The sequence below is a fragment of the Lissotriton vulgaris genome, chromosome 4_1, assembly GCF_964263255.1.
Source record: "Lissotriton vulgaris chromosome 4_1, aLisVul1.2, whole genome shotgun sequence".
Classification (NCBI taxonomy): Eukaryota; Metazoa; Chordata; class Amphibia; order Caudata; family Salamandridae; genus Lissotriton; species Lissotriton vulgaris.
In genome coordinates, this window is record NC_141691.1 from 169,712,870 (window position 1) to 169,740,608 (window position 27,739).

At 47.7% G+C, this 27,739-nt stretch overlaps 1 protein-coding gene across 2 annotated transcripts in view; it reads left to right on the top strand.

Annotated features, from left to right (window-relative positions):
* The window catches only part of COL4A6 (collagen type IV alpha 6 chain), a 759,488-nt gene that overhangs the window by 676,810 nt on the left and 54,939 nt on the right, over positions 1 to 27,739 (top strand). For both annotated transcript variants that reach the window (XM_086918466.1, XM_086918467.1), the window contains exon 42: positions 26,156 to 26,254. In XM_086918466.1, the coding sequence (XP_086774592.1) occupies positions 26,156 to 26,254 (99 nt within the window). The remainder of the gene's footprint in view (positions 1 to 26,155; positions 26,255 to 27,739) is intronic.

Sequence of the window (27,739 nt, forward strand, 5' to 3'; positions counted from 1 at the left end):
AAGCCATAAATTGCCTTAAAACGGATAAAATACATACAGTGATAAAATGATGGCTAAAAGTACTCAACTGGTGCTTCTAAAATACGCCTACGCCGGTGTACCTGACCTAAGCCTAGCACAAGGGAAGAAGTAAGTGAGGAGTAGTTTAAGTTTAGTATTTCTTGCCAAGAATCTAATCAAGAATTCTCTACGGGTCTAATCAGCTCCGTACCTTGGTTTAGAATGAAAGAGGTCTTGTATCTCTCTCTCAGGACTCGATTTCCCAGCAACCCGCAAGGGTAGCCTGGAAACACTGGAGCTGGATTTCTCGGCAAGAGAAAAGATAGTGTGTCTCAGTGCGTCAGCTGGAGGGTCGGCTTCCTTCGGCACTGGCTGCTGCAGGGCGTCGGGCAAGTAGTTTGTCGATCTGCTCCAAACCACTGTGTGTGTGTCTGAGCAAATGTAGGCATATTTATACCTTGAAGGAGCCGAGTTTGACATGTGATTGGACTTAATAACGTCACTCAAAGACTCAATTCTTTGAAAACTCCAGCAGTTCTTGGATAAATCAATATTCAAGCAGGGGGAAGTCCCTAGCTGCTGAAGGCGGGTTTTTCCAAGAAATCATTGTTGATTCTCGAAACTTAGTGGAAGTAGCCATGCCGTATTTGGGCTGCAAGGCTCAGGCCAAATATGGTACTGATTTCTATGCATATATAAGGATTGGATAATGTATACCTATATAAAGTCATGAATCGAGAAAATTACACCAGGGTCCTAGATTAATTTACAACAGTGTGTAACTCTGCAGCTCTACATGCCAAGAACAGATGCATACTGGTAAGTAGCATACTCCTTCTGTTGCAGTACCCTCCCCCCCCCCACACTTTTTGCCTGATGCACTTTTCCTTGGTGTGCCCTGGGTCCCTGCCAATCAGGTACCCAGGGCCTGTGCTCCTTCCCTAAAAACGGTAGTAAAGCCTAAAGCCAATTGGCATCTCTGGCCACATGTCAGCCCCTAGTAAATGGTACCCTAGGCACCCAGGGCATTGTGACCAGAGAAGACCCCTAAGGGCTGCAGCTCTTATTGTGCCACCCTTAGGGGCCCTGTACCCTGACACACACACACTTTCTTTGCAGGCTGAGTGTCCTGGTGCAGAACTAAACAAAGAGTCGACATGGCACACATCCCTTAATGGCTACACTGAAGACTGACAAGTTTGATATGAAACTTCTCAGCACATTAATGTAAAGTGCACTACAGAGGGCATCTTGGAGATGCCCCCTGAAGCCTAACCTGCAATCCACTTCTTGTCTGAGAGGCTGCCTAGGCTGCCACACAGCAGACATGTTGCTGGACCTCTGGGTGGAGAGCCCCCGCTCTCCTGGGCCTGCAACAATGCACATCCTGGGACGAGGTGCCAAGCCTCCTCCCCCAGGATGGACAGGGGAAGCTTCAAAGGCATTCCGCCTTTGTGAGCTTCTCCAGACCACTTGCTGTACTTAGCAACTGGCCCCCACCAGTTCTGACCCCTACTCTGGCAGGAAGACTGGCGGGAAACCCTACGTCAGGAAGGGGGGTGTGCCAGCCTGTACCAACTCCATCCCTCAGGTGGGAGAGGCGAGGTGAAGCACGACCTTGGGCTCCGGCCATCTTGAAGATGGGGCGCCCTGCCCAATCACAGCTAGGCTCCCGCCCTCCTCCCACAGGAGAGGTGCAGGCTAGGGGGTGTACCCACCCCAGGACTGAGACCCATTGGTCCCTGCCCTTACCCTACCTGTAACACCCGTAAATTTAGTATTTAGGGGACCCTGAACCTTCCTTCCTGAGATCCCGATTGCAACAACAAGAAGACCTGCCACGCAGCTGCTAACAATAGGGCGACGCCCACTGACTTGGCCCCAGAACCCTACAGGCCTGTTGATCCTTGAACCTGCTCCTGTGAAACTCCTGCGTCTCCTGCGGACAGCAACCTTGAAAACCCCGGAGGACCTGCCTGCCTTAAACCTTCCAAAAGACTGGGACTCCCACAAGCAGTGGTTCTGCTCAAACAGCAATACCCCTGGTGCCAGCCAGGAACCGCGAATCCAGCCCACTCTGCATCCGCCGAGCCCGACTTGTGTCTGAGTGAACCAAGACCACGAGGACATCCCCCCAGTGACTGGGACACGAAGTCCAGTGCCCAAAGACCCCCCTCGACGAACCAGATGACGCCTGCAGCCTCAGAACCAGGGACCCCTCCAAACGCGACCAGCTTAGGGTAAGATTTCCTGATGCCAAAAGACACCCCAGCACCCGGTGCCCCACGGCCCCCAGTGCCTTCCTTTGGGGTACCTACCTCTTCTCCAAGATCCCAAATTACCTCTCAAAGTGGTGGTCGCACCTGAAGAATCTCCATCCCCGAGCTTGCAGCCTTTGTTCACCTTTTAACTTTCCCATTGGATAACATTGAGCGCCCGACGGCTCAAAAGCACCCTGCACCCAGCCGCCTGAGTGCCGCTGAAAGTGCAACTTCTACCCTACTCTATTTCCCCACTTGCATTGAGTAAGTGACCAGGAGCTCAGCTCAAACAGCCGCGTGGCCTGCTTGCTTGCAGCCACCAACCAAAGACCCCCTACCCTCCATTGGATTGCATTTAGTCTACTCTCTCTGCACCCGGCTGCCCCTGTGCCGCTGAGGGTGTAACTACTGTACCTTTCCGACCCTGGGAGACCACTGAGTCTATGCCCAGAACCTTAACTCCTCCAGTCGAGTACTTACCTAAAAGCTGATAACTCTCTTTCCTTCCATAGGTTAACATTGACTGGTTTTCACTTGAAATTCGAAGTGTGGAGTTTGGAAATTTTAAAATATTCATCTAAAATCAGACGAATAACGAATTCTGAATTAATCACCCGTGATCAGGAGAGAAGTCAGTACTGTACCTTCTAGCCCAGTACTGAACCGCAAAAGTAATCCTAACTGTACTTACCAGTTACCTGCATTTTCTTCCATAGGAAACCATTGACTGTTTTTCTGTGAAATGTCGATTTTTGCAAACTACAAATATTCTTTAAAAAATCGTACCAATTACCAAACCGAAACTACTTACCTTAGTTAGGTAGAGGTCACAGTGCTGAACCTAGGAGTCCAGTACTGGATTACAAAAGTAACGAGAACCTACTTGTTACTACCTGTGACTTGAATTTCCTTCCATAGGATAACATTGCTACTTTTTCACTGAAAAGTTTCTAAGTATCAACTTTTGAAATACCTTTTTATTCTTTAAAAATCACTGCAATAACCAAAAAGTTTTTACCAAACTGTTGTCAGCTTAGACCCCAGGACTGAATCTAGGATCCAGTTCTGGAGTTACAAAAGTATCAACTTTGAAAATACATTTATATTCTTTAAAAATCACAACTGTAACCAAAATGCTTTTACTTAATTGTTTACAGCTTAGGCCCCAGGACTGAATTCAGGATCCAGTCCTGTGGTTAGCAAAGTAATCCTTAAAGTAATCAACTACCTTTATGTAGAAAAACCCATTGAGCTCAACGTTACATTGTGTTTAGAATAGTGTTGCCTATTGCAACCCCTGTAACTATTGTACTTACAAAGTCTACTGCCTTTCTGCAAAGTAACTACCTAAAGTCACGCATATTGAGAAAAGTATATTTTGATACATGTTGGTTCTCAAATAAAACAACTATATCTTATTATATAAAAACACTTGGCCTAGAGTTCATGTCTTGAGTGTGTGAAACCTTTTGCTGACTGAGTGTGTACAACAAATGCTTTACACTGTCCTCTGATACTGCCTTACTGCTCGATCAAGCTACCACTTTAGTGAGTAAGGTCAGATCTGACTTTAACCTCTGTTATACCTCTGGAGATTGGGGACTCTATACACACTGTACCTTACCTTGGTCCAGTATATATAGAGCCACTTTCTTACAGTATGTTACTAAGCAGAGCAGCATTTCACCTCTTCCAGCGAAACTCCAGCTGATGTAGTTCATGATAAGATAGTTCTGTAGGACAGAATGCCTGCACTCTACCAGTGTCCTACTTGTGAATGTAAAAAAAGCCTAAATGGATTTCATGAACACATCAGAAGTTGAGGCACAATGCATAAGAGAGTGTCCAATGGCATGTGTGGCTGTAGATGCACATGCTCTATATACACCTGTCATCTAGTGTTGGATTGGAGTTGTGCAACTTGTTTTTCTTCGAAGAAGTCTTTTGAGTCATAAGGTAGAGTGACTCCTCCTATCGTTGAAAATGCGCTTTGCATCAATTCCTTTGTTTGATTGTTTTCTCTCTGTTGTTGGGTTCAGACGTGTGCGCCTCTCTCCTGTGTTTAACTCTGTTTGGTAGAGTCTTCAGTCTTATCCTGTCTTTGACGGTATAGGGTATCTTGATTACGTATTTTCATTCTTGTGCCGGTTCGCACTTCGACCGATCCCCCTAGGTGTGCCTCCCTTCTCAGGCCTACCTTTCCATGTGCATCGTTGGTACAGATGTGTTCTTGATGGATTTGGTATTTGATGCATCTTTAACTGAAAAGCTCTGGGTTCCTGCTAATCAGGTCCCCAGTACTAGTGGTCTTTCCCCCCAAAAAGACAACTTGTCACTAGATCCCGAAGTGACCAGGACTTTACCACCTCTGAAAGTCCCTAGTAACTGGTACCTAGGGCACAGGTACTAAAAAGGGTCCTTGAGAGCTGCAGCATATCTTATGGGACTCTTAGGGACCTTGCACCAAACTCGTACAGACTGCCACCGCAGGCTGTGGGTCAAGGTGCTTTAAAAAGTAAAAACAAGACATGGTACACTCATGTACCACTTACATGTGAGGACATATCTGCATGAGCAAATATGCCCCTGTGCTGGGCAGTTTAATTATTGACAGTACAAGTGAACAGCGAAGCCATCTTAAGGTATGTACTGGGCACTGGTCAAAATGATTTAACCAGCTACATAATGGCTTCGCTGAAACCTATGGTGTTTGGCATCAAACACCTCATATTAATAAACCCACACTGGTTCCAGTAATTGATATATTGATACATTCACCTTGAGAGTACCTTAGACGTACGCCCTGACCCCTTCTATTGTGAAGGGTGACTATTCAAGTCCAGCCTGCTACCATAGACGAGTTTCTGACCCCCCAAGAGGTGATAGCCCGGCTCTCAGAGTACAGAAACTGTGCCTACTCTGGAGAGGAGTGTTTTGCAGCGTGAATCTTTCTGGATTTACTGTGCTGTACATCATTCCGCGGTCTAGTGGTTGGGTCCGGAATCGTAGTCTGTTCTCTCTTTTTTTTTTGGGACGTCCCACCTTTTGGTGTCCTTCTCGTGACTTTGACACGCTTCCTGCGGAAGCTCCCACCTTTGGGCGGCATCTTCAGATTCTTTTTTCCGCCGTTGGGTCTGATTCGTCACCAAGAGGTTCCAGAGTTTTTGCAGAAAAGAAGAAGGAAAAGCCTGAAATCTACTGTAAAAGATTGGAGAATACATCCAGAAACAAGACCACTGAGCCGGGACTATGAAGAAGGAGGAGACCATCGAAGACTTCGACGTCCAATGGAGAATGCGCACTCAGGGGGCGCCCTGAGCGCAGGAATGGACAAGAGTCCGTTCAAACTTTTGCTGCAATTGCCACAAGTACGCGCAGAAGGACCAGCACCCGGTTTGCAACCTCTGCCTGCCGGTCGACCACAAGAGTAAGGATTGCAAGGCATGCTCCGCCTTCACCCCGAAGACTATCAGAGTTAAAGAGAGACAGAGGAGAGCCAACTACAACATGCAAGGCCAAGGTCAACCTCTGTCGCTTCAGGACTTGGGCCTCTCCAGTGACGAAGAGGACAACATCGCCGACGAAGCAGATGACTACACAGTCGTAGAGACTGATAAGAAAACATCAAAAGAGGTAGGAGAGACGTCGACCCCTAAATCCCCGACAGACTCTCGAAAGCCTGAGTCAGACTCTTGATAAACCGAGTCTTAGTCCACGAAAGGAGCACTGGCACCGAAAATTTCGATGGCCGCAGCTGCATCCAAGGACAAACAGCCCAGCAGATCCTTCGAAAAGGACTCCCAGACGGCGAAAACACAGGAAAAGCCTAGGTCGTCGAAGCACATCCCCGAAAAGGCTCGCTCGGCACCGAAAGAAAAGGACCCGAAGGCTACTTTGATGTCGAAGAGATCGTCCGAATCACTCAACTCCGAACAGGCCGCCGAAATGGAAAGGAAATAGAGAAGGCTCAAAGCGGTAATGGATCACATCCTGCAAAGGAAAAGAGAATTTGGATGAAAAGATTCACCATCCCGTCGAAGCCAGCGACGACTATGGTCGAGGACGAAGAGGAGTTTGACGCCGGAGAGCCACCGAAAACCCGAGCACCAAGAACACCAAGAGGCAGAGGGCCTATACTATGTCGAAGAAGGTGAGGAAGACCAGCACACAAGTTTGGGCTCGGCATCCTCGGTGGCGCTGGACCTGGATTGGCAGGACCTCGAATCCGAAAGCCCAGAAGAGGCCGTGGGGACGTATCCTTCGAGGCCTTCGCCGCCAGATGACATTGGTATCTACAACATGGTCATCAGGAACGCGGCAACAGCTTATGGAGTGAAACTGGAGGAAGACAAAATAAAAGCCTGCTTCCTCTAGAGACCCTGCTCCCCACTCAAACCAGGAGTCAATTCCTCCCCATGCTACCAAGGGTACTGGACCAGGAGAGGAACCAGCAAGCATCAGGTCTGTCGCACCTAGGACAGAGAAGAAATACAAACACTTCTCTAAGGCTCCCCGCTACATCCAGGGATCCGTCATGTTTGTTTCCATCATTGCAGCAACAGCCAGGAAGAGGGCCAACGTTCCCACAAACTCAGGCCCACCACCAGACAAAGAAAGTAAGAGGATATACCCCACTGGAAGAAAAATAGAGAGGAATGCAGCAGTACACTAGCGCATTGCCAACTCTAATGCCCTACTCAACAGACATACGTACCAGCATTGGGACGAGGTCGGACAGCTGCTCAAACACCTCCGTGAGCAATACCAACAGAGAGCAACACACCTGGTGGAAGAATGCAAGAATATAGCAAACTCAAGCCTGAAATCAGCCCTGGATGTGGCAGACACATCCAGCAGGCTCATGATGATAGGGGTCACAGAAAGAAGGCATGCCTGGCTGAGGATCTCAGGCTTCAAGCCGGAAGTATAGAATAACATTCTGAACACCCCCTTCAATGGAGAAACCATGTTCGGAGCACCAGTGGATGAGAAACTCGCCCAACTCGAAAATGAAACTGCAAGGTCCAGGGGGGCCTTGAAATTCAGAGGAATGAGAAGAGGCACCCGACACAGAGGCCAAACGGAAGGGGGCGAAAGCAGCCGGGAACGTCACATCAGACATTCCAGCAGAGGTACCAGGGCGACAATCAAGCATAGCAGTGCCAGCAAAATCAAACCTGTCAATACCAGCCTCAGGGCCAGTCCTTTCGCGGGAGGGCGAATGGACGAGGGCAAACGAGAAGAGGGGGCCAGCAACCCACCTGAAAGTGACTCCGCACCACCGAGTGTGCCCACCCACACAACACCTCTATGGGAGGGGCACAGCAAAGTCAACAAAAAAGGGTTAAACAGACTAAAGATCAACGAGCATGTAACACCAGTAGGAGGCAGACTAAAACACTTCTTCCAGGAATGGAAGAAAATAACGACAGACAAATGGATACGGAACATCATACAGTTCGGATACTGAATAGAATTGGAAAAGAAACCGCCAAACAGGAAACCAAAAAGAAAAGCGTGCTCAGCAAAAGAACTAGAGCTACTCCTAGAGAAGGCACAAGAACTCCTCCACAAAGAGGCCTTAGAAACAGTGCCATTCAAAGAAAGAAACAAAGGGGTGTACTCAAACTACTTCCTCGTACCAAAGGTGGACGAAACGTTGAGACCCATCCTGGACCTACGGTTCCTGAACCAATTCATAAAAACACAAAAATTCAAAATGACATCTCTACAAGAAGTCATTCCTCAGATAAGGGACGGAGACTTTATGTCCACCATAGACCTAAAAGATGCCTACCTACACATTCCCATGAACAGGCAGCACAAACATCTACTGAGATTTGCCATCGACAGAGCACACTACCAGTTCACTGCCATGGCTTTCCGACTAAAATCCGCACCAAGGGTCTACACCAAGTGCCTCGCAGCTGTGGCGGCGCACCTACGGAGGGAAGGGATTCATGTATACCCCTACCTCGACGACTGGCTAATAAAAGCAAGCTCCTACAAACAATGCAAACAACATGCACAGAGACGCCAACAGAACTGGGATTCTTAATACACTGGGGGAAATCCTCAATGGAACCAGAACAAGTGAAGATCTTCCTAGGCGCACAGATCAACACCATACACAGCAAAGTGTTCCCCAGCGACAAGAGAACACTTGCCCTGCTGAAGGAGACACGTTAGTATCAGAATGGGCGAGCTCTGACAGTGAGGACAGCGAGTAAGATCATAGGGATGATGGCGTCCTGCATACACCTAGTCCCCAATATACGTCTCCACATGAGACCATTACAGGAATGGCTGCAACAACAATGGCCACAAGCTACAGGGTGTTGGGAAGATGTAGTGGTTGTAACGCATGCAGTGCAAGAGGAGATAGCGTGGTGGAACAAGGAGAACATAACAAGGGGAAGATTTTGACACCACGAAATCAAACAGTGACCATCACCACAGACGTATCCCAGAAGGGATGGGGAGCACACATGAACAAACTCAAGGTGCGGGCCTGTGGACTCCAACAGATGCGATCAAGCACATAAACTACATGGAACTGAAGACTGTGTTCATCGCACTAAAAGCCTTCCAGAAACAACTGTATGGGCAAAGAGTGTTGATACAAACCGACAACACCACTACGATGTTCTACATCAACAAACAGGGAGGAGCACAATCAGTCGCATATGGAGATGGGCCATCCCACTCAAGACAGACCTCCTAGCTATACACCTACCAGGAAAGGACAACGTGAAGGCAGACTGGCTTAGCAGACAGACATCGGCATCCCACGAGTGGGAGCTCAATGCACAAGAAACACAAAGGCTATTCAAGAAGTGGGGGACACCAACAATAGACCTATTTGCAACACACCAGAATGCAAAAAGGTGATACTACGCATCCAGGCAACCAGGGGAACAATCCCAGGGGAATGCCCTATGGATAAGCGGGTCGAAAAAATTTGACTACGCTTTTCCCCCGATACCACTGATGCACAGAGTACTCAGCAAATGCAGAATCAGCAACATGACGCTGATTCTGGTGGCACCACAGTGGGCCAGGCAGTCTGGTTCTCACAAATAGTGGAAATAGCGCAAGGACCACCTCACAAGTTCGGGAAAAGGAAGAACCTACTTTCCATGTAAAACGGAGAGCCAGAGAGCCTCTGCCTAGCTGCATGGCTCCTGAAGACATAGAGTTTGCACACCTGAAACTGCCGGAGAGCACAATGCGGGCTCTGCGAAATGCAAGGAGACCTACCTCACGGAGGTGCTATGTGGCAAAATGGAAAAGATTCACATAATGGTGCATCAAGGTAAAACTACACAAGAGGAATCAACGGTGCTAAAATATTTAACACACCGAAATCAAACCTAAGTTCTACTTCGCTGAGAGTACACCTAGCAGCGATAGTATCCTACACAAGAGGAGAGATAGGAAAGAGCTTCTTTACATCACAAGTCGTAAAAAGATTCATGAAAGGGGCTAAAAGGATCGCACCACCAAAAAGTATGCCGCCTCAGGCATGGAACCTTAATTTAGTCCTAACAGAGCTTATGAAGGCGCCTTTTGAACCCATCCATAAGGCCTCACTACAAATGCTTACGATGAAGACAGACTTTCTAGTGGCAATCACCTCGCTACGCAGGGTAAGCGAACTGCAAGCACTAACGCTACAAGAACCTTACATCCAAAAACACAATGGCAGGGTGGTGATGAGAATGGACCCACACTTTATGCCAAAGGTGGTGTCAAGGTTTCACATGAACCAGACAATACAGATACCAAGCTTCTTTTAGAAACCATCCACAAGCGCAGAGAGGGCACTGAACACTCTGGACGCTAGAAGGGTAGTAATGCATTACATGGAAAGAACTAAAGATCACAGGAAAACAAAGCAGTTCTTTGTTTCCTTCTCAAGCAGTTTCCTGGGTAGACCAGTAACTAAGGCCACCATTGCACGATGGATCGCACAAACGATACAAATCTGCACAAACAGGTAGGTCAAGAACTAACAGAGGGGGCACAAGCCCACTCTACCAGGAAAAAGGGAGCAACAATAGCCTTCCTGGCTAACACACTCGTTCAAGACATATACCTGCCGGGAACTTGGCCGTGAATGCACACGTTCACTAAGCACTACTGCGTGGATATACAAATGAACAAGGAAGCACAAGTAGGACAGAAAGTGCTTCAACATGTATTGAACAACCAACGCTCATCTTCCACCCAGCAGCCACAAACATAACAAACCGCTACAAAGTCTATGCACAGCAAAGTGAATCCAGAAAGATTCACGCTGCAAAACTAATAGTTTCTTACCTGTCGGTGTAGTTTTGCAGCTTGTAGATCTTTCTGGATTCACTAGCGAACCCACCCACTTCTGCCAGAAAGATAAGGCAGGAGAAGAAGGTGGAAATACAAGGACAATATACAAGCAGACACCTTAAGAGACAAAGTGGAAATTCATTTAATTTAAGGAAAAACTTGAAAACATTGCAAAAGGATTCACGAACACAACACAAAAACAAGAAAAAAAGAATCCGAAGATTGCGCCCAAAGGTGGGAGCTTCCGCAGGAAGTGTGCCGACGTTACAGGAAGGACACCAAAAGGTGGGACGTCAATGCCCACCTGGGCTACAAAAAAAAATAGAGAAATGACTACGATTCTGGACCCAACCACTAACCACGGAATAATGCACAGCATAGTGAATCAAGAAAGATCTTCAAGCTGCAAAACTACACGACAGGTAAGAAACTATTCGTTATCGCCTCCTCCTCCAGGAAGACTTGTAAATCAGTATATCAAGGCAGGAGACTTCAGAGATCTTTGATATGCGACCCATGGCTTCCCCAGACAGGGGAGATACCGCCACCTGCCCTGGGCCCATTTGGCCCCAGAACAGGCAGGAAAATTAGCTATGCAGGAGGCATGTTGCACTGCCAGGCAGGGCACATCTCTAGGGTGAACAGCTTGAAGTGAACACAAAATTAGGAATTCCACCATCTTGTGTGTTGTGTAATTAGCAATTCTGGGACATGGTGATGCCCACTCCCCAAAAGAAGTGGTCATATAGGGGGTGTAGTGACCCTAGGGGTAAGTAGCCATTTGCTACTACCCGTCACTCCCCTTAATGCCCCTAATGTGAGTATTTAGGGTACCCCCTGAACCAGGACCTTAGATTTTGACAGACACAAGAAGAAGTGGAGAAAGAAGATTGCTAACCCGAGAATAAAAGAGCACAACTGTCTTGGCGCTAACCCTGCCAGCCTGCCTGCTGCACCTGACCCTCGTGGAGCAACGACTCATACTGTCCCTGTACAGACTCCAAGAAACCCAGAGGGCTGCCATTGCTTCGCCAATTGCCAAAGAAATTTCGTTGTAGTAGAGGAGCTACTCCCCTGCAGTCGCAGACACCAAAGAAGCAATGCCCGGAACACCGACCTGCCGCCTACTGGGACTACTGATGCAGCTGCCACCCAGGAAGAGGTAGCCCTGCTCCTATAAGTCAGATCCGTCCTCCCTCCAAGTGTGGGGACGATAGGACCGACCGGAGCCGCACAATGCCAAAACCACGGGTACTGTACCTCTTGCAGCCACCAAGGCTTATTGTGACCGACGAAAACTCACCTGCATGTCGAGGAACTTCAGTGACAGTGAGAACCACAATAAGAGTAGCCCAGCTGTCCTGTTTGCTCTCTTCTGCAGAAACTAAAGACAAAGAGTTAGTGCTTGACCACCGCCACCCGACACCTCAAAGCACCCTTGCACCTGCGCTTCAGAGCCTGAGTCCGAGGGAGGTGACGGTACCCTTGCGGTCCTGAAACCCACAAGTGCGTAGCCCACCTTTGGGTTTGACCAGACTGGACTTGCAGTTGCCACCTGCAGCTCTTTCTGCAGGCCCACTCCAACCACGAGTGACTCAAGCACCAAACAAACTCCAAAAGACACCACTGCACCAAGCCCCACAAACTGAGGAGAAGTGGACTAACGGTGTCCCTATGTGTCCGAGCATCTCATGGGTCAGGCCCTCCTGTAGGTTCCCCCGGACTGGTCCCCCAGTCCCAGTTTGCAGCCTCTTTCTGAGCAGACTTTTCCCCATTGTAGTAATGGTGCACCAGACGCCGTAACACACCTCTGTACCCGGACACTCCAGAGCCTCCCGAGGTGGCCTGTGGTGTGGACTTAGACCTTGCCCCATACTCAAAATAAGCCCAAAAAAACAGTCCCGTAAGTGCCCGAATATAGTACATGTTTTTCCTCCATAAGACACCATTACCACACCCACAAATCAGCTTTTGAAAACTGTAAAAACCCATAACTTGAAAAGTACTTACCTGATTCTGACGATCTTGGTATCTAAATTTATATAAACATACGTGCTATTTTTTTAAATGGGTGTCAGATTTCTTTATTGAGTTTGTGTCTCATTTACTGGCTGTGTGTGTGCAATGTGAAAGAAACAATAGTTATAGATTTCTTACTTTAGAATTGCCCCCAGGCGTCAGACTGGATCGGCTAAGTTTTTGTCAGCAGTACCCCTACGACTCTGAAGGTGGCGTCGGTCGACTTTGCGTTCGTCGTTGGCGTTGTGGTTGCCAGGATGACGTCGCCTTAGCTACATAGACGACGCCTTTGCAAAGAGACATCAGTTTTTTCTTTTTCTACTCCAGCCAGCGCAGATCCGGAGAGAGCGGTACCTAAAGTCACTTTTGGACTGACTTTTTTCCAACTTTTGTGAACACTGTTTTCGAGTCTTCGATCCTGGTGCACGTCAGGGATGCTGGGCTTCAAGGCTTGCGGTTCCTGAAGCCGACTGATGTCGGTAACGGATCAGCACTGTGTTTGCCTGGAGCGCTACCACAACTCTAAGTCGTGCTCCGACTGCCAGACCATGAACCCGAAGTCTTTGCGGGAGCGGTCCCGAAAGCTGCTCGAGGCCCCGCAGTCGGCTCTGCGCCGTTGGAGGTCCCGGTTGCTTAGGAGGTCAAGGGACCGGTCATGGAGCCATCATCTCTCCTCATCCAAGTCTTCGTACTCTGGGTCAGGTAAGTCAAAGCACAAGAAGTCGAAGAAGCATCGTCGCTCTTCGACTTTTCCCTGTCTGTCGGCTGTCACGACGAGGCATGTGGGTGGTGCCCCTCCAGCATCTCCGCATGTGGAGCCCAAAGGGCCGACTCCGAACTTCCCACCCTTTCCGGGACACTGAGCGACCCCTGCCCAGCTTTGCCAATTTTACGGAGCAATTTATGCCATCTTTGGGCAGCCCAAATCCGCTGGCGTGCCTTCGGGCCCCACGGACTCAGCTGGGGGCCCTAGGACTTGGCCGCCGGTGGCTCCGGCACCGCAGGGTCCCCTTGGATCCAGGCCTGGATCCGGATCAGCGCCGGTCCACCTTGTTACACCGCCTCTGGCACCATGTCCGCAGCCATCGTCAGTTGGGCCCCCAGCCGGCGTCGACCCCGACCTCCATTCCGATGTAGACACGGAGAAGGACCAGCTTTGACGGGTACTTTTGTGCCCTTGTTCTACCCTGGCTCTTTGAGACCAGATTGGCAGCCAGAGAAGGGTGAGGAGGACTGGGAGGGGTCTGGAGACCCTCTGACTGACCAGTTGGGCTATGAACCGGACTGGAGAGAAGAACTGGGGGAAGCCAGTGGTTTGAATACCTCACCAGACCTTGGCATGTTGTCTCCTCCTACCATGGCTATGGAGGAGGGAGCGTCTTACGCTGTGGTGTTGCGTAGGGCAGTCGAGGCCCTCAGCTACCTACGGTGGGTATGCAAATTGTCCGAAGGGGCTACTCCCTCCCCTTCGAGACTTACCCTACATCCAGCACAATCACATGTCGGAGGATCATCTGGCCCTGCTCCAACAGGAAGTTTCGGCTCTCTTGGCCAAGGGAGCCATCAAGCGACTTTCTGCCCCAGAAGTAGGTTGTGCTTGCTATTCTCACTACTTTCTGGTGCCCAAGAAGGACAAATGCCTGCGTACTATCTTGGATTTCAGGAACATCAACCACTTCCTCTGGAAGGAGAAGTTCAAAATGTTGAGGCTAGCTCAGGTCCTGTCTGACCTCGACCCTGGAGACTGGATGGTAGCGTTGGACTTGCAGACGTTTGGTTTCACATCCCCGTCCTGACGGCCCATTGGCTTTACCTGCGGTTCACTGTAGGCCACGAGCACTTTCAGTTTACCATGCTCCCCTTTGGCCTTACCAGGGCCCCTTGGGTGTTCACGAAAGTGATGGCGGTGGTGTAGAAAGCTGTCTCTGTATATACAATACCAAAGTGAGGTATAGTGTGCGCAGAGTTCAGTGGAACCCCTAAAGGTAGGCAGAGGTAAAGTTGGATAGCACTTCACGCTCTATTTGTGATAGTGTGGTCGAGCAATAAGGCAGTATTAGAGGACAGTGTTAAGCATTTGTTGTACACACTCAGTCAGCAAATGAATTCACGCATTCAAAGACTGAACTTCAGAACAATTGTTTTTGTATAAAAATATTCTTTTAGTTTTTATTTTCTAGAACCAGGCAAGCCTGGCACAGGTAAGAAATAAATACTTTATAGTAGTAATGCAATTAAAATACAGTTTGAATGATAATTGTATATGCACTTTGGTTTGATTTACAGTATGGATGCAAAGAAATGCAATACTTAGTAAATGCTGTACATAGACTTGAATAGGCTTTTTAGTAAAATAGCAGGTAAGTAACTTTTGAGATTACTAGGCGTACACAGAGTAGTATACCTAGATACTACTCTGGGGCATTTCCTGAAAACAAGTAAGTAAAGTCGTTTTTGTTAGATTATGCAATTTTAAAGAATTTCTTTAGTTTCTCAAACTCCACACTTCAAAAACTTTTCACAGAAAAACAATGTTAGCCTATGGAGGAGCGGCACTAGGGTGGCGGGTGCAGAGTGCTGAGGCCCAATGTTATCCAATTGGGGTTAGGTGGGCCCCCCGATTGGGGGCTGCTGGCAAGCAGGCCACTTGGTTGTGGGAGCAAAGCTCCTGGACTTTAGCTCAGGGCAAATGGGGAAACCAAGTAGCACCAAAGGTGCACACTCAGCGACACTAGGGCGGCCGGATGCAGGGTGCTGTTTCGACGTCGGACGCCCTGTTGTTTTCAATGAGGAACCTCCTGTTTGCAAAGGTACTGCAAGCTTTGGGACGAAGGTCTCCTGGGTGCAACCACCACTTCGGGAGGTAAGTTGGGAAGTATGGGGTTGGTTATGCAGCGTCGGTTTGGGCACACAAGGCAGTGGGGCGTCAGGTGCAGGGGTGCCTTATGGGGTCTGATCTTCTTACCAGCTCCTGGGGTGTGTACACCCCCTATTATGCCACCCTCCAGTGAGAAGGGGCATGAGCCTGTCCCTGGTTGGCAGAGTCCCCCGATCTTCAAGAAGGCGTGGACTCAGAGTTGGGCTTTACCCGATATCCTGACTACTACATCGGGACAGAGGATACAGATTTCATCATTCTGGGCTTCACCTGGCCCTGGGATTTCCCTATTGTCTCCAGTGCATTAGACTGGAGTGATTACTTACCTTACAGACGTGTTGTATTAAGGTCTCTTTGCTTTGTCCAAGAGCCTTGGCTTTGGGCACTACTCAGCCCAACTGTGTCCAACACTACACACTGGAGCACTTACTTCGAAAACCGTTCCACCTGCTAAAGTCAAGGGCTCACCAAGTTATAATTTTAGCCCTGATGAAGTTTTCCAAGGAGAAGCTTGCCATTTCTATCTGAAAAATGTATTCTAAATAAAGACTTTACGTAATACAAGACTGCCTTGAACTTTTTTGCCTGGTGCAGGCCCACTCGTAATAACCTCTCTTCCTCACTTTTTTTTCCTGCCAGTTCTTCCCCCCCCCTCCCCCAACCCCCCAAAGTGGGGGTAAGAACCAGTTGGACCGGTTGCTGAGTGCAGAAAGTGGACTTGGGAAGCTGACAAAGGCGGCAAGCCTTTGAAGCTTCCCCTTCGTGAAACCTACCCATCCTGGGGGAGGAGATTTGGCACCTCGTCCCATGATGTGCATTGTTTCAGGCTCCAGAGAGCAGCAGGCTCTCGACCCAGAGGTCCAGAAACATGTCTGGTGGTGGCAGCTTAAAGCAGCCACTCAGCCTGGACACTAGTGGTAGGTTAGTTTTTAGGGGGCATCTCTAAGATGCCCTCTGTGTGCATTTTTCATTAAATCCCACACTGGCATCAGTGTGTGTTTAATGTGCTGAGAAGTTTGATACCAAACTTCTCAGTTTTCAGTGCAGCCTTTATGGTACTGTGGAGTTCGTAATGACAAACTGCCAGCACCATATACTCTTAAGGGCAGCACTGCACTTACAATGTCTAAGAATGGACTTAGACACTGTAGGGGAGCTGGGCTCATGCTCCTGTACCCTCACCACTGGTGTAGTGCACCCAGCTAGAGGGGTGACTGACTTACGCCAGGGCAGTGGGTTCCTAGGCATGGCACACAGAGATGTGTGCCATGTCGACTCTTACTTGTTCTGCACAAAAACACGCAGCCTGCAAAGGCAGTGTGTGAGTGTAATGGTACAGGACCTTTAAGGGGGGCACAATAAGTGCTGCAGCCTTCTCTGGTCACAGTGCCCTGGGTACCTGTGGTACCATTTACCAGGGGCTGACCTGTGGCCAGCAATAGCAATTGGGTTTAGGCTGCAATGCAGTTTTAGGGAAAAGGACATAGGCCCTGTGTACCTGATTAGCAGGAGCCCAGGGCACACTCATTCAAAGCACATCAGCAATTCAGCAAGAAAATGGGGGCAACCATCAAAAAGAGGGCACTTTCTCCCAGATGATTGCAGCTCATCTGCGCAGATCAGGGTTTCCAGTCTTCCCCTATCTCGACGACTGGCTGTTGAAGGCAGTCTCACCCCAGGCAGTTGTCTCCCACCTCCAGACTACAGCGGACCTCCTGCATTTTCTGAGGTTCACTATCAACATACCAAAGTCACACCTGATTCCCCACCAGAAGCTTATTTTCATTAGAGCAGTTCTGGACACAACGTAGTTTTGGGTTTATTCTCTCGAGCAGTGAGGTCAGGATATTCGGGCTATGATTCCGATCTTTCAGCAACTATCCCGGTTTTTGGTCAAAATAACTCTGAGACTGCTGGGCCTCATGGCCTTCTGTATCCTGATGGTGGATCATGCCGGCTCTGCAGTGGGACCTGAAGTTCCAGTGGGCACAGCATCAGGGGAATCTGCCCGGTTGCGTTCATATCTCGGAGGGCACTGCACGTCAATTGCAGTGGTGGCTAATGAACCAGGATTGAATCAGCGGCAGATCCCTCTCCCTTCCCCAACTGTACACAGTGGTGACAGATGCATCGATTCTGGGGTGGCCACATGTGAGAGGAAGAGATCAGGGGCCTCTGGTCTCCGGCAGAGTCCGAGCTCCACATCAACCTGCTGGAGCTCCGGGCCATTCGTCTTGCACTTGAAGCATTCCTTCCCTCTGTCGGAGGAAGAGTAGTACAGGTTTCACGGACAATACCACCGCCATGTGGTACTGCAACAAACAGGGCGGGTGGGGTTGTGGACCCTATGTCAAGAGGCTCTCCGCCTCTGGACATGGCTGGAACATCAGAGCATATCCCTGGTGGTTTAACACCTGGCAGGTTCACTGATCGCCAGAGCGGACAAACTCAGCCGCAGGTTCATGATGGATCACAAATGGCATCTTCACTCAGAGGTGGCGCAAGGTCTCTTTCAGCAGTGGGAGAGCATTGGTTAGATCTATTCGCCACTGAAGAGAACGCGCAATGTCATCAATTCTGCGCATTGGAATTTCCAAGACGGCGCTCGCTAGGCGACACTTTTCATCGCAAGTGGAGTTGCGGTCTTCTATACACCTTTCCGCCTATACCATTTCTGCCCAAAGTGCTGAAGAAGATCAAGCATGACCGGGCTCAAGTAATTCTTGTGGCTCCGGATTGGACACGAAGCGTCTGGTATCCCGAGCAGTTACCCATGGCCATCGATCCTCCGATCCTACTGCCTCTTCGGGGGATCTGCTGACGCATCAACAGGGGACGGTCCTCCACCCGAACCTGTCCCGCCTCCAACCTCTTGCGTGGAGATTGAGCGGCAACAGTTGACAGCCTTTGACCTTCCTCTCGAAGTCTGTGATGTTATCTTGGCAGCCAGGGGTCCCTTCACTAAGACGGTATACGCCTGCAGATGGAACACATTTGTGGCATGGTGCACAGCAAAGCCTCTGAATGCCCTTTCTGCCCCTCTTTCTTTCTGATGCCCTTTCTGCCCCTCTTTCTGAGGTTCTATTGTTCCTTCTCTCTTTGGCCCAGCAGGGCTCTAATCTGGGCACTCTTAAGGGCTACCTCTCTGCCATTTCAGCCTTCCTTAGGCTTCCTCATCGGCCTTCTCTTTTCAAGTCCCCCGTTGTAAATCGTTTTCTTAAGGGCATTACTCATCTTTTTCCTCCTGTTCCCTTCGTAATGCCTCAGTTAGACTTGAACTTGGTTCTTACCTACCTTATGTGCGCTCCCTTTGAGCCGAATCATAACTGTCCTCTCAGACTTCTTACTTTAAAGACTGTCTTTCTAGTTGCCATCACCTCTGCTCGCAGGGTGAGTGAGCTCCAAGCTCTTACTTCTAAGCCTCCTTTTGTCACTGTCCATCCGTACAAGGTCATCTTCAGAACCAGACCTTCCTTTCTTCCCTAGGTGGTTACTTCTTTCCACATTTGGCAAACCATCACTTTGCCAGCCTTTTTTCCGCCTCCGCATCCTTCTAAGGAGGAGGAGGGGCTCCACCGTCTAGATCCAAAACATACACGTTCATTTTATTTGGATCACACCAAACAATTCCGAGTGGATGACCAGCTCTTTGTTGGCTACAGGGGCGCCAAAAAAGATCGGGCCCTGTACAAACGGACCATCTCTAGGTGGGTCGTTTTGTGCATTAAAGCTTGCTGTTGTTTGGCAAAGAAGGAGCCTCCAGTGGGACTGTGCGCCCATTCTACCAGGGCACCCGCAGCTACCACTGCTTTAGGATCGGGAGTCCCCCACAATGACATCTGTCAGGCACCTACGTGGGCATCTCTGCACACGTTCACAAAACACTACTGCCTGCACAGCCAAGTCCGGAGGGATGGCTTCTTTGGTCGTTCTGTTCTTCAGGACTTTCTGGTGTGAACTTAGTTCGCAGACCCACCTCCGGGGTTTGTATTGCTTGAGTATCTATTCCAAGGTAAGGAATCTATAACTAATTGTCTCTTTCATATGAACAACTTACTTACCTTCGGTAACAATATATCTGTAAGAAACATAGATTGGTTATAGATTCCTTATCGCCCCACCCATCCTCCCCGTTCTGCAAACTGATTTCTAGAGTTAGGGAACCCCTTTCAGGTCCCTAGTTTTGGGCACCAGTGGTCAGTGTCTTGCATGGCTCTGCGCTTCTGGCGTGGAATTTCGTGTAAAAGAACTGACAACAGCGTGAGGGTGGCGTCTAAGTGGCTACCGCAACGTCATCCCGGCGACTACAACGCCAACGACGAACGCGGAGCCAACCAACGCCACCTTTTGACGAGCAGGGGTACTGCTGACGAAAAATTCTCTGGATCCATTCTGACGCCTAGGGGTAATTCTAAGGTAAGGAATCTATAACTAATCTATGTCTCTTACAGAAATATCATTACCGAAGGTAAGTAACTTGTCCTACAGCCTCAATCCTGGATTTCAGTGAGGTTGACTCTGAGGCTGCTGGTAATAATGGCCTCCTGCATCCTGCTGATCGAGCACACTAGTTGGAATATACAGGCTCTGCAGTGCGACCTGACATCTCCGTGGGCCTAGCATCATGGGTACCTCTCTGACCACGTCCAGATATCGGAGAAGACCACTAAAGTCCTGCAATTGTGGTTACTGTACTGCGATTGGGTCAGTGGTAGACCTCTCTTCCTGGGTTTTTGTTGCAGTAGTCCCCCACTTTTTGCTTGGTATTTTATGCAACTTTGACTGAAGTGCACTGGGTTCCTGCTAACCAGGTCCTCGGTGCCAGTGTTCTTTCCCCAAAACAAGACAAGCAGTCAATTAATACCCCAATTGACCAGGCCTTTAGCACCTTTGCAAGTCCCTAGTATATGGTACCTCTGGTACTTAGGGCATAGGAACTAAAGAGGGTCCTTAGGAGCAGCAGCACATCTTGTACCACTCTAAGGACCCCAGCACAAAATTCATACAGACTCCCACTGCAGGCTGCACGACAATGTGCTCTAAAAAGTGAAAATACAACTTGGAGGGCAGCCAGTGCCTCGCAAATCGCAAAAGAAACTCCCTTGGAGTAGAGGAGCTGCTCCCCTGAAGCCGCAAGCACCAAAGAAGCAACTTACGGTACACCGACCTGCTACTCACCAGGACTACAGACGTAGCAGCCACACAGGAAGAGGTAGTGGTGCTCCTACAGGTCAGATCAGTCTTCCATCCTGGTGTGGGGACGCGAGGACCGACTGGAGCTGCACAATATAGGAAGCAGGCTCTTTATATAGTGGACTAAAAAGAGGTACACAATGTAAAGAGTCCAGGCAAAACCCAATTGATTTACAGAGGCACAAATGAAAACCCAAAATGCTCTCTTTTATGGTGGTGTGGGCGAGTGAGAGAATAAATCCAAGACCGATTTAGAAAAATAACTTTGTTATCAAGTAAGTACTTTTTAAAAGATTGATTTAAGAAGGTAAGTAAAAATGTTCACCTAAATGTTGTTTTACTCAGAATTGTTTCCTATTGGAGAAAAGGCATATATAGCATATAGTTATTTGAGTTTGGTTCCAAGGGGCGGAGGGTCTCCTTTGGAACTTAGGGTCATAGGGGGCCATGGTCCAAAGTACCACCGGCAGTTAGTCGTTGCTTGCTCTGGGGCGTCCGGTTGCAGAGGTTTTGTTCTGGTTGGTAGCTGTGCACCCTTTGCCGGTTGAAAGAAGGGTGGAGCACCTTGAAACAGGCAGCATAGGTGGAATTGGGGACAAGTCTGGGAGCTTCCAATGGGGGGCTCAAGTCACAAGAGTCCTGCAGACAGGAGGGCACAGCCGGTTCGCCAGTACCAGGGCTGGGGCGCCTGGGTGCACAGTGAAATGTTGGTGGTACTAGCCTGTGAGGGGGACACGCCCCCTGACTAGTTAATTTTCCTGCCTGTCCTGGTGCTAAATGGGGCCGGGCAGGGGGTGGAATTTCCCCTGTAAGGGGAAGCCTTTGGTCACATTTCAACAGAGGCATAGGCGTTTAAAGTCTCCTGCCTTGATATGCTGATTACATAGCCATCCTGCCTTGAGGAGGTGACAGCATCTCCAGCCAGAGCAGGCATTATTTCTGCCCTCAGAGAACGCTGGCTTTTACCTACAGGGTTCAGAAACCTGACTGTGGTGGCAGGCTGCTCTACACCAGTCAGCCAGAGCACTAGTAGTTGGCCGGTTTTCAGTTGGCACCTCTAAGGTGCCCTCAGGGTGCATGTATTAATAAATTCAACACTGGCATCTGTGCAAGTTTATTAAAATCAGATGTTTGATACCAAACATCTCTATTTTCAGTAAAGCGATCATGTAGCTGGGTAATTTGTAAATACCAGTGTCTCAAAATGGCTTTCTTGTCCAGTTGTAATATCTAAGAATCGACTTAGACAACACAGGGGTAAATCTGCTCATGCAATTATGTCCACACATGTGTTATATAGTGCACCCTGCCTTAGGGCTGTAAGGACTGCTGTAGGGGTGCCTTACCTATACTGCGTGTAGTGTTTGCGGGCATGGCACACATGAAGTGTGCTATGTCATGTCTTCACTTTTCTCTGCACCATGGCAACCAGCCTGCAATGGCAGTTTGCATGTTGGTCCTTAGACGTCCCTTTAGGGTGGCACACTACATGCTCAGTCCTTTAGGTACCCTTTAGCCTCCTTGCCCTAGGTACCATTTACTAGGTACTTTCAGGGGGTGCTAAAAGTTTTGCCAATTAGGGGAACAATTGTACAGAGTTAGGGAGAGAGATCTGACACTGGGCACCTGTATAGCAGGCACCCATGTGCACTTCTGTCAACATTTGCATCAGATAACAGGCAAAAAGTGTGGATGCTAATGTCAAAGAGGGCCACTTTTGTGCACACAACCTGGGGTACTGGACCCCGTGCAGCAATAAAGGCTTGTTCTGTCCAGGCCAAACCCCAATGCTGAGGAAAACCGACCTGCACGTCGAGTGACTTCAGGGACAGTGAGACCGACAATGATTGCCCAGCTGTCACGTTTGCCCTTTTTTATAGAAACAAAAGACAAAGAGTGAGTCCTCGACCACCGCCACCTTACACCACCCCTGCACATGTGCCCCAATGCCAGTGGGAGGTGACGGTGCACAAAAGGTCCTGAGACCCACAAGATCCGAGCCCATCCTTGGGTCTGGCTAGACTGGACTTCCAGTCTACACCTGCAGCCTCTTTTTGCAGACTCCCTCCAACTGAGAGTGACTCCAGCACCGAACCAGACACCAAAAGAAACCACTTCAACTGAGGCTTACAGCCCTAGGAGGAGTAGACCAATGGTGTCCCTATGTGCCTGAGCTTCTCAAGGGTCAAGCCCCTGTCTGTTCCCCTGGACTAGTCCCCCAGTCCCAGCTTTTAGCCTCTTTCTGACTGGACCGTTCCCCATTGAAGTAAATGGGCACCCGAGGCTGTAACACACCTCTGAACCCAGATGCCCCAGAGCCTCCAGAGTTGATCTGTTGGTGTGGCCTTGGACCTTATGTCCAAAAGAACAGTCCCGTAAGTCACTGTTAAGTGCCCGAATGCAGTACATGTTTTCCCCTCACATAAAAATACCGCTCTCAAAAACTGACTGGTAACTTTTGAAAACTGTAAAAACCCTTAACTAGAAAGGAATTACCTGATTTTGATGATTTTGGTGTCTAAATTCATATAAAATATGTGTTATTTTTATAAATTGGTGTCAGATTTCTTTATTAAGTGTGTGTCTCACTTATTACCTTTGTGTGTGCAATAAATGCTTAGCACTACCCTCTGATATGCCTCACTGCTCACCCACACTATCACAAAAGGGAGTGTTTGGGGTATACTTTGTGCCTCTGTAAACTCACTGGGGATTGCCTGGACTCTTTATATAGTGTTCCTCTTTTTGGTACACTATATAAAGAGCCAGCTTCCTACAGTGACTGGTTGTAGGAAACTGATTCTGTATATACTATACCAAAGTAAGGTATAGTCTACACAGAGTCTAGTGGAACCCCAAAGGTAGGCAGAGGTAAAAGTAGATAATACCTTACTCTATATTTGTGGTAGTATGGGCAAGCAGTGAGCCTATTTCAGAGGGTAGTGTTAGGCATTTATTGTTCACACCCAGGCAAGAAATGATGTCACACACTAAAAGACTAAACTCAGACCAATTTTGTTCGTACAAAAATATTATTTAGTTATATTTTACTTTCTAGATCCAAGCCAGACCTGGTACAGGTAAGCATAATAATACTTTGCAGGATTTATGCAGTAAATTACAGTTGAATGCAGGTTAAAATGCAGTTGGCTGAGTTACAGGTAAGTCAACAGTCAAAATTACTTTTCAGTTACTTTGTAGATGACTGGATAGGTTACTTCTTGGTTTACTTTTTAAATTACTTTTTGCTAATCAGTGTGATATGCCTAGATATCACACTGGGACGTTTCATAGATAAAAGGTAAATAATTCAGATTTTACACATATGCAGTTTCTTAAGGTTTTCTTACAAAACAATTCCACACAGAAGATTTTTCACAGAAAAGCAGTCAATGCAGTCCTATAGGGAAAAACAGTGTTATCCGTTTATGGGTAAGTACTTGTGTTTTGGAGTTGGTATTTTGGAGTTAGTTAGAACCAGGGTTCCGCCAGGGTCAAGAATGCTCTCTCAAAGCACCCTCAGCGGCACTAGAGCGGCCTGATTTTTCCCACCTGTCTTTCCACCGAAAAGGAGGGGAGACAGGAAGGGGGCCTGCTCCTAATAGTAGGGGAGGCTGGGGGTCGTGTTACAAAGGCGGCAAGGCCTTTGAAGCTCCCCTACCACAGATTGCTCTTCCTGATCTGGCGGAGGTGTGAACACCTATGCCCAGAACAAAAGGCTTTGTTTCTGGGCTAGGGAGCAAAGGCTCCCATCCCAGGGGTCCAGAAACATGTCTCGTAGTGGCAGACTGGTGTTAACTAGTCAGGGGACCCACCAGAGGCTGGTTGTTTTTCAGGGGGCATTTCTAAGCTTCCCTCTGAGTGTGTTGTATAATAAATCCCACACTGATATCAGTGTGGGTTTATTATGCGGAGACATTTGCTACCAAACTTCCCACAATTCAGTAAAGCCATTATGGTGCTGTGGAGTTCATATTGACAACAAACTCCCAGACCATATACTCTTTATGACTTTACTGCACTTACAATGTCTAAGAATGGACTTAGACACTGTAGGGGTACAGTGCTCATGCAACTGTACCCTCACCAGAGGTATAGTGCGCCCAGCTAGAATCTTCACACTGGTCACACCAATTTGCTTTTGGGGTTCTGTGTCTGAGGGCGTGGACAGTAAGTTGTCAGTGTGCGAGTGGCACCTACAAATGGTCGCATGTCATTTCCAAAGTGGAACGAGTCAGTATAGATCCACGCGGTACCACCTCCTGGTGCACAGAGCTACTGCTGAAAACTTCTGGGTCTAGTGTGACGCCTGAGGAACATTCTAAAGTTGAGAAATCTGCAGCTAGATAGAATCTGTACTAGAAAGAGAGTATCAAAACAAAGTAACTTGATCTTCAAAGAATCCAGTATCATATCCTCCCAAGCTTCTCATATTTAGTCCTTAAAATATCTCAAATGTTGCTCTTGGTTTAGATGATCTTTTGCAAAAGTTTCCTTCGGGTATGTCTCAGTCAGATTAGTGCAGGCAATCTACCAATCAGTACCAACCACAGGGCTTTTGCTGTACAGTGGATAAGCCATAACCATCCAGCCTACCAATACATGTTCTAAAACTTCTTCAGTTATATAAGGCCTAGGCTTTCTCTCTCCAACAATGTGTACTCTGTGTGCTGAAAAAGGAGATATTTTCCTACACGTACTATCAAGCCTTCAGTTTCTAGATATTTGATTATCTCTACTTTTGTGCAAAGTCTGTATTTCTGTGGACCTAGAAGTTCATCAATATTCATTCTTTAAGGGCTAGCACGTTCTTCTCCATTTGGATTTACTTTTGTATGTCCTGCAGAGGAATAATTGTTTGGGAGATGTCACACCTTTGGCTTTGGGGCAGGGGTGGGGGCTGGATTGTAAACAACATCTGCCTTAGCATCGCATGGGTACACATTTCTGGGATCCTTATACTCTCCCCCATCCTCATGATCTCTCACCCAGCCCCCTCCCCACCCCCCAGCCTTCTCTAATTCCCTGATAGTCATCGAAAGCTTTGCTTGCTTGAGCTTGGAACACCTGAGGAGCTACATCACTTTACATAGCTTTGTTGGGAGCTTGGACCATTCGTCTACTTTAAGAGGTCAGGTTTGTCTGCATTTTAAGAAAGAATGTTGCACTATTAGCTGTTTGTTGGAACTTTACTCCTTTTCTTCCAAAGCACACCAAAAGTTGAATTACTGAAGCAAAATAGAAAAAGGCATTGGACTTTGAATATTGAGTAGCCCACTTGAAGAATGTTTTTTCATGGGATCCAGGTAACTAGGTACAATTGAGCCATTTGTTTATTAGGTTAACTGAAATTAAAATATTTTGGTTCAGGCAATTCAAAATATCATTATACATCTGGCTTAATTTTGTAAATTTTATGTTTATCTATGTCGCTGTAAGCTGCTAAGACTATTTCATGAGACTTTTTTGTTCCTAGGCGTGAGAGGAGATCCTGGCTTCATAGGGTTGCCGGGCAGTGAAGGCCCAGTTGGAGATTCTGGTTTTCCAGGATTCAAGGGGGAAACTGGTATTTCGGGTAAGTCGTTTAATTACTTCTGGTTGAGTCATGTAAAAATACTTTAACTTGTCATGTAATGAAAATGTATAGGCTGCCACAGACATCGCACCTTGTTCATGAAGATATTGTTTACATTCTCCCTTTCAGATGCAGAACAGGCGCTAAATTGACTATATTGTTGACAGTGTGCAATACCTTCAGTATGATTAAGAGTGCACACCCTCTAAACACCTTTTCACTCACCCCTATTCCAAAGGACCCCTAGCATATCCTAACATTCTAACCCCACATTCAGACAGAAGGCCTACTTCTAAAACTTTTACTTTTACCCTAACCTATAACATCAGTCCAAATCCAGCCTCTAACCAAGTCTTGTTCCTGACATTTAGACAGCTCCATCCCTAGTGTTCCCCAATACTAATTTGATCCTGACCTTTGACCCAACAACAAATGTAACTCGGTCTTCTCATAACCCTAACCCAACTGACCATATTCTTAAACCTATTTTGGCATTAGCTGTTTCCCTAATTAACACCTTGGCTGCTAGGCGTTTTCCCCCTCCTGTGCTGAAAATTGCTATTCTTCTTTATTCATGACGAGCTCAGCTCGTCATCAGCACAGCTCAACTGTGCATCATGACGAGCTGAGCTCGTCATGAGCTTCGAAAGGGTTATAGTCTGACTATTGTCCAGTTTCTATGACATTTATTTTTAATGTGAGCACCATTTCTTCTTCACAAGAGCTTCCCTATAAACAGACAACATTACATATTCAGACAGTAGTCACTGAACAGCTCCTAGAATGATTCTGGTTTACATTATAAGTTCTAGTTTAGCATCCCTCCCCTTCGTTCCCTTTTTCGAAGTGATCTCAGAAGCATCCATCTACCAACTCCTTGCTATCTTTAAGCCTACTGATCCCAGCTTAGACACAGCTCTGGGGTGGATGCTTCAGTTTCATGTTTCTGAATTTGCATCCATTTCCCATCATGCAAAAGCTATAGGAAATATTTACAAACATAGCACAACTTCTGCTGCACCATACAGTGTTTGTGGAAAGGAACTATATATGAAATTCATCTGTACTCCGGTAACTTGAAGCAAGCAGAGGTCCTCAGCAATTTTCTCTGTCACTGTTACCATTACCTTACCATTAAATTGTTGGATATCAATGTGATCTCAGGTGGAGTTACACAAATGGTAGATGAAGATAAAACATCAGTGATTTATTTGGTTAGAAAATACTATATTTATCCTATTGTACAGAAGAGTATTTTAATGAATGCTGATGCATGACTATGTATCTAAATTTGTCACACAATGACATTGAGATTTAATTTTGCCACTTTGATCACAATTGAACACATCTTGCAAGGGACAGATGGCTATTCTGTGTTTAAGCTATCACAAAGGGACCTTGAAAGAATACAATCGCTTTTTAATGATCTCTAAGTTGGCATCAGAACTTATAGTGACCAATTCTGTCAAATTTAAAATGCTAGTT